This window comes from Salvelinus namaycush, chromosome 29 (assembly GCF_016432855.1).
Source record: "Salvelinus namaycush isolate Seneca chromosome 29, SaNama_1.0, whole genome shotgun sequence".
Lineage (NCBI taxonomy): Eukaryota > Metazoa > Chordata > Actinopteri > Salmoniformes > Salmonidae > Salvelinus > Salvelinus namaycush.
The window spans coordinates 27,143,298-27,153,990 of NC_052335.1; the positions used below are offsets into that span (position 1 = coordinate 27,143,298).

General features: G+C 39.9%; 1 protein-coding gene and 1 pseudogene across 1 annotated transcript in view; one reads left to right on the top strand and one right to left on the bottom strand.

Moving 5' to 3' along the window:
• LOC120024369 (5'-3' exoribonuclease 2-like) overlaps positions 1–4,538 on the top strand; it is a 40,085-nt gene extending 35,547 nt beyond the window's left edge. Inside the window, exons 30-31 of the mRNA XM_038968597.1 lie at positions 1,043–1,175; positions 4,193–4,538. Of these exons, the coding sequence (XP_038824525.1) occupies positions 1,043–1,175; positions 4,193–4,255 (196 nt within the window). The 3' untranslated portion in view covers positions 4,256–4,538. The remainder of the gene's footprint in view (positions 1–1,042; positions 1,176–4,192) is intronic.
• Positions 4,539–6,330: 1,792 nt separating this feature from the next.
• Positions 6,331–7,543, bottom strand: LOC120024598 (annotated as a pseudogene).
• Between the last annotated feature and the right edge of the window lie 3,150 nt (positions 7,544–10,693).

Here is a 10,693-nt window from a genome sequence, read left to right on the forward strand (position 1 = left end):
CAGATTAATATAATAGTTTGACTTAAACGTTTACAAGCTTTGCAATTTCCCTAATATTGTTCACAAGGACACATCTGAAATCAGGCTACGAGGGGACTATGATAAATGCAGAAAATCGCGAACAACTTTTTTTTGTGAAGCATATTCGGACATATAAAGTTTATATGAAAACTAAGTGCATGCTTTCAGTTTTCCGATCTCACTTCACTCATGCATAAGAGGGAAGCTTGCACTACCGGTGCTGTCACATGCGCAGATCAAATACACCACTAGACCTCTGTTTATTAAGGCCTTTACATGTCCTAATTTGAAAGGTTACTCAGAAACCAGGTGTTTTAATTGGCATGTGCTTACTTCGATTATGACCTTGCGCAGATTTAAAATAAGCAGAGTAAGGCGTTTACATGACTGCCATACTCAGCCTGCTGACATTTGTTTTAATATTGACTTATTACTGTGCATGTAAACGTACTGAAAGGCTAAGGCACATACAGATGTCAGAATTTAGATATGAATCGGCACAATCTACTTATTCGGTTTGCTGGTGTCTTGGAGCTGAAATTTGAATCATGCAGGGCGTCAGGTAGCCTAGCAGTTAAGAACGTTGGGCCGGTAACCGAAAGGTTGCTGGTTCGAATCCCGAGCCGACTAGGTGAAAAATCTGTACCCTTTAGCAAGGCACTTAACCCTAATTGCTCCTGTAAGTCCCTCTGAATAAATGTAAACTGTGCTAATGCCGATTTTAAAAATACATCTAACGGAGAGCAATGTGCAATACGGCAAACTATGAAACTATTTTTTATTGTACTATATTCTGATATGATGACTTGAACGGTTCATTGGTTAGCTGTTTTAAGTTCTGGTTTGTCTAATTTACTTTCTGATAACATCTAAATTATTGCAAGTTAGCGGTGATTTAGTTTAGTCAACTTCTATAACATGGCAGTTAAGAGTTGATTTGTGATGTAGACCCTACAGTCCAGAAATTAACAAATTAAATAAGTAATTAAAGTCCAAAACAACAATGTTTGTACCCACACAGGCAGCAGTATGGTGGTGGGCATGGCTGGGACCGGTCGACGCAGAGAGGAGGCCCCGGAGGGGGGCAGGGCCAGGGCGGCTACCATCAGCAGCGTGGTCAGGATGACCGCAGAGGAGACCGTGGAGGACAACCGGTAACTACATTATTCAGCTGACTTTATTTAGGACTAACATATGACATCAACAATGAGGAAGACGTGACCTCAATGTCAATATACCTGTGTTTAGGGCTGGGCGATATGACGATTTATATCGTGTGACGATAGAAAAACAGCTATCGTTTCCTATTATGCTCTATCGTTTATTTCGTTGTGTCGCAAATCACACTCTTTACAGCAATATTTTTTGTCAATTGGACGACACTTTGCGTTCTTCCACACGTGCTGTGTGGAAGGACATTTGCAACACCAACAAACATGGAGGAGAGTGAACGTGGCACGTAGACAGGGAGCTCGTACCTAAAAGAGGGGCAACTTCGGTCGCATAGACGTGGTTTGGGTATCAAAAGCCTGACACAGACCAGAAAACCAACCTCCGCAAAATATGCCGCAGGCCGGTCCCGACAACAAACTCGAACACCACTAACCTATTTTACCACCTACGCAAGAATCATGTGAAACAGTACGGAGAGTCTATGGATGAGACCCAAAAAAGTACAGTCGAGGGCTAAAAACAAACCCCCGACTCAGACGTTGCAAGGGGCTTTTGCCCGCGGTACACCATATGGCAAAGAATCACGAAGATGGAAGGAGATAACAGCTGCCGTTACAACTTACATCTGCAAAGACATGGCCCTAATTTACACGGTCGAGAAACGGGGGTTTCGTGAGTTGGTGCTAACACTCGACCCAAGGTACCAAATGCAAATACCTTTTATTTGTTGAGTATAATTCAAAATGTAATAAGAAATAGGCCTTTACATGTGGTCATTTTATATATACTATTTATTCATTGAATTTACAGGAAATGTGTATATCGGGATATGAAATAACCTATTTCAGGATATGAGATTTTGGCCATATCGCCCAGCCCTACCTGTGTTAATTTGATCATGGAATAAAGCCTGTGCGAAATAAGAGACTTTTGCCTGTTTTAGTGCACTAACTCCTGTTTACCAGGAATTAGGCCTTTTGGAACTTTTTCCTGGATAGTAACTATTATTGACGTCAACAATGTCCACCTTACTAGGAGCACGCCTCCAGAGCATTAGGAGCGCGCCTCCAGAGCATTAGGAGCGCTTACCTATACTATGCACATGTTTGTTTACTGATGTTTGTTTATGACTTTAAGTCAGAACATTGTTTATGTGGATAGTGATCAGTTATTTTGCATGCGTATGATAGTGGCTTGCGAAAGTATTCACCCCCCCTGGGATTTTTCCTATTTTGTTGCCTTACAACCTGGAATTAAAATTGATTTTTGGGTGGTTTGTATCATTTGATCTCTGAAGAACACCACTGAAGATGCAAAATATTTTTTATTGTGAAACAAACAAGAAATAAGACCAAAAACATGAACTTGTGAGTGTGCATAACTATTCACCCCCTCCCCCCCCAAAGTCAATACTTTGTAGAGCCACCTTTTGCAGCAATTACAGCTGCAAGTCTCTTGGGGTATGTCTCTATAAGCTTGGCACATCTAGCCACTGGGATTTGTGCCCGGTCTTCAAGGCAAAACTGCTCCAGCTCCTTCAAGTCGAATGGGTTCCGCTGGTGTCCAGCAATCTTTAAATCATACCACAGATTCTCAATTGGATTTAGGTCTGGGCTTTGACTAGGCCATTCCAAGACATTTAAATGTTTCCCGTTAAAACACTCAAGTGTTGCTTTAGCAGTGTGCTTAGGGTCATTGTCCTGCTGGAAGGTGAACCTCCGTCCGTCTCAAATCTCTGGAAGACTGAAACAGGTTTCCCTCAATAATTTCCCTGTATTTAGTGCCATCATTGTTCCTTCAATTCTGACCAGTTACCCAGTCCCTGTCGGTAGAAAAACATCGCCACAGCATGATGCTGCCACCACCATGCTTCCCTGTGGGGATGGTGTTCTCAGGATGATGAGAGGTGTTGGTTTTGCGCCAGACACAGCATTTTCCTTGATGGCCTAAAATCTCAATTTTAGTCTCATTTGACCAAAGTACCTTCCATATGTTTGGGGAGTCTCCCACATGCCTTTTGGCAAACACCAAACGTTTTTGCTTATTTTTTTCTTTAAGCAATGGCTTTTTTCTGGCCACTCTTCTGTAAAGCCCAGCTCTGTGGAGTGTACGACTTAGTGGTCCTATGGACAAATACTCCAATCTCTGCTGTGGAGCTTTGCAGCTCCTTCAGGGTTATCTTTGGTCTCTTTGTTGCCTCTCTGATTAAGGCCCTCCTTGCCTGGTCTGTGAGTTTTGGTGGGCGGCCCTCTCTTGGCAGGGTTGTTGTGGTGCCATATTCTTTCCATTTTTTTTATAATGGATTTAATGGTGCTCCGTGGAATGTTCAAAGTCTCTGAATTTGTTTTTATAACCCAACCCTGATCTGTACTTCTCCACAACTTTGTCCCTGACCTGTTTGGAGAGCTCCTTGGTCTTCATAGTGCTGCTTGCATGGTGGTGCCCCTTGCTTAGTGGTGTTGCAGACTCTGGGGTCTTCCAGAACAGGTGTATATATATATATATACTGAAATCATGTGACACTTAGATTGCACACAGGTGGACTTTATTTAACAAATTATGTGACTTCTGAAGGTAATTGTTTGCACCAGATCTTATTTAGGGGCTTCCTAGCGAAGGGGGTGAATACATATGCACAAACCACTTCTTTTTTTTCTTTTTTATATATATATTTTTTGAAACAAGTAATTTTTTTCTCTTCACCAATTTGGAGTATTTTGTGTATGTCCATTACATGAAATCCAAATAAAATCAATTTAAATTACAGGTTGTAATGAAACAAAATAGGAAAAATGCCAAGTGGGGTGAATACTTTTGCAAGGCACTGTCTATGGCAGGGAGACAGAGGGTAACTACTAATTCAGCCTCTCAAAATATACATTAGAAGAAGACTAGTATGAAGCAAACTGTTGAAATGTCTGACATCTTTGATCTTCATACTCAAATTTCATGTGCTGCACGTCTGACTGATTTGGCCCTTGTTTTCTGTGTTTTACAGGGATACCACTCTGGACGGAATTACCACTTGCCACCCCCAGAAGGAAAATACAATTGGAGTTAAATTCAGACCTAGTAGTGCTGAAGGCGGTTTTTAATTTTTAATTTTTTCGCAATACACGTCTTTTTCAGGCTGTTTACTTGTAAGATGTTTTTGTTTTTAATTCTACCTAAAATGTTCTTTTATGTAATGCATTTTTAAGAATACCTGTAAAATTTGTGAAATACAAGTCAGTCAAGACAATTGTCATTGTCAATTCATTTGGAAAGATTAGCTCCATATTTCAGTGTACAAGTTACTCTATTTTCTGAAATAAAACCAAATTCAGCTTTTTGCATCAACTACATCTTTTGGTTTTTAGAATCACATTTCTGATGATTTCTATCTACCTCTAGCTTTTTTTTTGTCGAGCATTCATAGAAAAAATAATTCTCATTTGTTTGTAAACTCAAAATACCTAAATCATTAAGGAGTTAAAAACACTTTAGATAATGGGTTTATTTAGGTTTTTTATCAACTTAATTCCTTAGTCATTAATTTAGATAGGTGAACTCGACGGCAGTTGCATCAGGCCTTTGTTTTTGAGGCGTAATAATGTAATTAACCGATAGCATCCTATTTTATATCCTGTCTTGTTTAATTAAATCGTCACGGTCCATTTTCATAGGTAGATGAATGGCTGAATGGTATTTTAGCGGGCAGGTAGCACAATGTACTTTTTCGGCTTGCTGGCGTTTTGGTGCTGAAACTGGGATCATGCAGTACAGGGCAGCATGTAGTCTAGTGGTTCGAGCGTTGGGCCAGTAACTGAAAAGGTCGCTTGTTTGAATCCCCGAGCTGACAAGGTGAAAAAATCTGTTATTAGCTGTTGAGCAAGGCACTTAATCCTAATCGCTCCTGGGTCGCCGTTGATAATGGCAAACCCTGGCCTTCACCCCACTGTGTGAAGATGTCTCAGGGGGAGTTCGGATATGCAATTCACACATGCAATAATATGTACATGTGTGAAATAGGACAAATATAAGCACCCACCAAAATTATTATTATTTGTCTCAATTATGTGCCAATTCCTTTATTTAATTTGGGTCATATTATCAAGTAGGCTAATTTAGCCTCACATTAATTAGCATTTTTGCTAGCCTGTATTTCAAAGTCACAAAGAACCCAGGAATAACAAAGAAATTATATTTATTGGAAATGACAATCTGAAACAATTGAGTGCAGTTACAGTTGTTTGGAAATTCTAACCTTTTATCACCTGATAATAGACCTTTTCTGCCCAAACAGTAGCCTAACAGGTCCAATTTAATCTCCTGCAAATAGCCTTGCGTTTCAGGACTTTATCATGCTGTATAGACTAGGTGCTTAAATGTTTACCTGCACTTAACCAGGATGGCTTGTAATGGCAGAAAATATTGGAATTTACAGTTATTAAATCTGTTTTTTTTCAATAATTGTGTGGTGGTAATAAGAAATAAACAACACAAATTGAAACATTGCTATAATGTAAAGTACAATATCATTGGAATAATTTAATTACATTAGATCTGTTTGAAATCATTGTGCTATACCTGTGAAATTCGATGCATTCCAGTCAATGTGCTTCATAATTATTCTATCAACATAAATAAGCAGTAATGCTTACATGCCAAGCGATATATTGTTAAAGTTTAACAGGAATGTGATTTGTATATATTTACGCTATGCAGCAGTAATCACATTTTGTAATTTACCAAAACAATTTTTTAACAAATATTTCGTTTAAAAACAAAAATCATAGTCACATGAAATATTTTTGTTAGCTATATACAGTTAAGGTTCATTCATCGAAATATTACAATACTTCGGACTGATATGTCCTTAAAGAATTGAATCCCAACAAATAACTTCACTCCCTTTTACACCCGAATAATACCGTCACGGAGCGCTTGGGAGTCTCATTTTTATCAAATACTCTTGATCAAAAGTATACACGCACTGTCGACTGTTAATTAATAATAGGTGCACCATGCATCTCCAAAATGTCAAGAAATGCTGGTGCTTCTGTTGTCCTCAATGTCATCAACGACCAATGTCTTTCCGGCTTAAAATCCACTTGACGTTATTGTCTCCCGAATTAAAATGTTAATTTCTTCCTTCTACCAAGTTCTGCCATAAAGCAGGTTTGAACTGACCATGTTATTGGTATACTCGAGGAGAGCCGCTTCTGTCTGAGCCATGTTAATCTGGCTGTGTAAAATAGGGGGACTGGGGGACATTTCCTCCAGTTCTTCAGCAGTGGATAACGGATGATGCACCAGCTGATTCTGATGGTGGTTGACCACCGCACTGCCCGAAGCTGTCATCGCTCCACTAGAGACGTTCTGCTGCTGCACCTGCTGATGCCCAGACGTCGGTGTGCTGGATCCGTTCTGACTGGGCTTGCCATCCTTCACGAGAACCGGGACTGCCACCCGCCTCGGTGACTGCTGTGGGCACACATTGCCATTCTCCTGTTGAATCTGCAGTGTGGCTTTGTCCTTCGCCTGGCGTTTCATTTTGTACCGGTGATTCTGGAACCAAATCTTGACCTGTGTCGGTGACAGGTGGATCATGCTCGCCAGGTGTTCCCTCTCGGGTGCTGACAGGTATTTCTGCTGCTTAAACCGCCTCTCCAGCTCGTACACCTGGGCCTGAGAGAAGAGCACCCTTCGTTTTCTCCTGGGCGCAGAGTGTAGGGTCACCATGGACTTGGTGGCGTCCATCCCTGCCAGCGTCCCCATCCCGGTCATGTTCATCCCATTGGAAGCCCCCATGAATCTAGAAACTGCAATAGCGCACAGATACAGGCTGTTAACTTAGACTGCATCTAATATGAATTTATTTAAGTGCTGTGCATCATGCACCATTACAATGTAGTTTCCATTCATTTTAATGTCTTATTGAAAACGAATTGTCTTTGGCATTTAATTGAAAAGAAACAAGACTGAGCTTTTTCAACTTACTTGTTGGATAGCGGGGTTCGGTGTTTGCGCTATACCATGCAGTTGCTGCTGCGCCGTTCCTCATGGTGTCTTGGTACGACGGGAGGTCTCCCATATTACCGATGCTGCCGTTGCAGTATCCACCCATGGCGCTGGAAAACTGGGAGACGCTGTGTGGCATGTGATAAGCGCTCGCCACCCCGGTGTTATGGCCCATGGAGTGCTGCTGCAGTCCCGGTTGAGACACCGGAGTCTGTCGATATGCGCCCAGTGGAGACGCGAGGTTCCCTGTACAGTCCATTCCTCCAAACTTTCTGTAGGTCTCCTCGATCGGGCTTAAAATATCTGTCACTGAGAAAGGAGTTGAGTGCTTTGGGCTCAAGGACATGGTTTAGCCCGCAGGTGAATATGGCTGAACGCGGAACAAGCCCGACTGGTGCTGTTGTCCCCTCACTGCTCACAGGACACCTACGTAATAGAGTACTTGTGGGTCCGTCTGAGATATCCAATTGATCGCCTTGGAGAAGGAGGGGAGCCTTGGACGCTCTTATCTTGTGTTTACTCTAGCCAGGCGCCAGGTTTACGACAAACACAAGGGGCGGAGCAACGAGCCAAACGATCCAACAATGGCCATTGACATTTTACCGGGGTAATTGAGGGAAATGCTACTTTTTAGTTAAGATCAGCAAGATGCCGTCTAGATGGTTTGAATTTTAAACGTCAACTTCATAAATACCTCGGATATGGACTTGATTTGAAACGTATTTTAAAAGTTTATTTGGTCTCGAGCTAGTGTTGTTGAAGTTAGGTAACGCTGTTGCCATAGCCTAATGAAATGGCAACCTTTTTATTAACTCGAGAGCTCTTGGAGCAGACACGAGACGGAGAATCGGGCACAAAAATGAAGACACTAGTTCATCATCCAACCTGCCACATTCTGATCAATTTGCATTTTTATGTGTGTGATTTCTCATGTTGACAAATGGGTGCATTACACCATATCGTTTTTATGAGCTGTTATGTATTTTTGCTTCTTCTTTACTACATTTCATTCTGACAATACAATGGATGGATATGTTAAAATGTGTGGATGTGAAGAAATAAAAACAGACTACCTATGTTTTCCAGTGACATTGTGTTCACTGCGGTTAACGAGTCACTCATTGGAAGACAGACAAATGCCACTTGTTGACTTGTATTCCAGTAATCCTGGTACTTTTATAATTTGGAATTGGCCTACATTTAATTTTGGACAGCTCATGAATAGAATATATAGCACAATATCCTCCTAGAACGCGAATCAATGTCAATCCAGTCTTGATGTGAGCAAGATTCATCTAAGACAATTAAATGCGTATTAAGGCCTTATATTTTCTAAAACAAAAATGATGGATCACCAGTAGCATGCTAATGTTGTTAATAACTCATTGTCATTTAGACTTTGATCTATAATGGTCATTTTATCTCAGGTAGACGATTTCTAGTTCACCTGTTTTAACTCATCGAATGCTTCAGAGGTAGGCTATGCGAGTAGGCTAATCTGAACATTTGAAAAGGGTCAAATGTAATGGTGATTTCGTGACTTTCAAGTCACTCACTATAAAACTGCCTAATTCTTTTTTTATACCAGGAATGTCTTTGGTGCAGGCTATTATTGACTTAATAACAGGTGAATTTATTTCAGTTAAATAAAATGTCTGTTAACTTCACCTAATGTTCTCTTTTGTCAATCTTTATAAAAGTGAATTAAAACTTCATAGATCATTTCTAAATTCTGTGCACATAGCGGTGAAGTCCCTGTAGCAGAAAGAGATCGCAAGGCCGTAGAATGGTTAAGTGCTGAGAACAGTCACGTTTGCTAGATACTGACTGGCCTATTGAAACATATCTTGTTTACTCTTTACTCATGGTTTTGGTTTTGTTAATTTTCCAATTAAAAAAAAACGTTTTCTTGATAAATGTCCTCTTCTCTGTCTTGTCGAATGCATACCTATTCTGTGTAGCATATTGTTCTATTCTTGTTCCCTTGTTGGCTATAAGCCCAGAGTATTTAATTTCGATAACATTGTTCCTAATTTTGCTCAGACCTGCATCAAGGTTTGCCTCGCACAATTGTAGCGTAAATCTCATTCAAATGTACAGATTGGATAAATTCTTCTACTTTTCATGTGTAGGCTATGCACCTGTTGTTTCATAGTTTATAATAAACCAATTGTGCTGTGATGGCTACCAGAAGTAGCCTTATTACCGCAGATACCCATCACCGCGCAGTGTGTTTCTGTATGTAAATAACCAAACCTCTCAACCTCGTGGACCTTTCAGTCAGAGGGTATGGCTAGGGACCACCGCGCTCTCACTACTTTCATTCCAACGTGCGCGCTCCTATTATCATGGCTCCATAGAGAAGCATTCGACAACGAAAAAAACGAATGACTTCGGTATTTACATTAAAATGCATTTATAGCTATCAATACATATGCCTATTCACACAAAATATTATTCAAATAGCCTATCGCATGTGCTGGCTTACAGCAGGTGACAAATAATATTTTCAGCTCGGGTCCATTGAATTGCAGGTAAATTGTTTTTGTCTTAATCATGTTTCTATTGACTGATAACTTTTTATCATGAATACCTGATCAATATGAATGAAGCCGGTCAAATTAGACTGCAATTATTATGATAGATTGGTGTTCCGTAACCTAATCGTTTGTGTGGCAATTATTAATAGAAACCGATAGAATATTGAGCTGATTATGGTGTATCAAGTTGGCTATATTCTTGACATAATGTAATAGCATCCTATGAAGCAAAACGCTAAACCCAAAATAGGTCAAATTGTATAGAAAGGTATTATTACATAATCGTTTACAAAAATATAGCCCATAGACTACCTATGGCCGATATAGGCCTATTACTTTCCTAGACATTTCAAATGATTAAACAATCCAAAAACTGTTTTAGGTAATTGTGTATATACTAGCTATAGGCCAAAACAGTAAACTCAATTTCACTTTTGATTAGATGCATCGACACTGGATGTAAATAGTCTGTTTCATCATAACTAATATAGCACAAAACACAACAGACATTTTGATTGGGAAAGAAAATAAGAGACACTCTAGCACTAAGCAGAACAATGACCCCCCCCCCCAAAAGAAAATTATAGGCCTTTATTTTTTACATAATTTTTGCTTTCCGACAATGACAGATTTTCTTGAGGTGACAGAAACGAACCAAATTGCGAATTATTGTGAATTCTAAATGATATTTGAATTGTGTTCAAATATTATGCTATTTATTACCTCTATATAATACTTGTGCATCACCTATCCCCTATCCCCCATAAAAGTACACCCTACACATTTTCTATGGGGTTATACATGCATATAAAATATTTTAGGATCATAAACAAAAAACGCATGCAATTCGTTTGAGGTTATATTTGAAAATACCCCTATGTCTTGCAGTAGAGGGATGGCATATTTGCCATCAATGGGGCACTTGATGCATTTCGGAATCACTGGCTCAATAACAT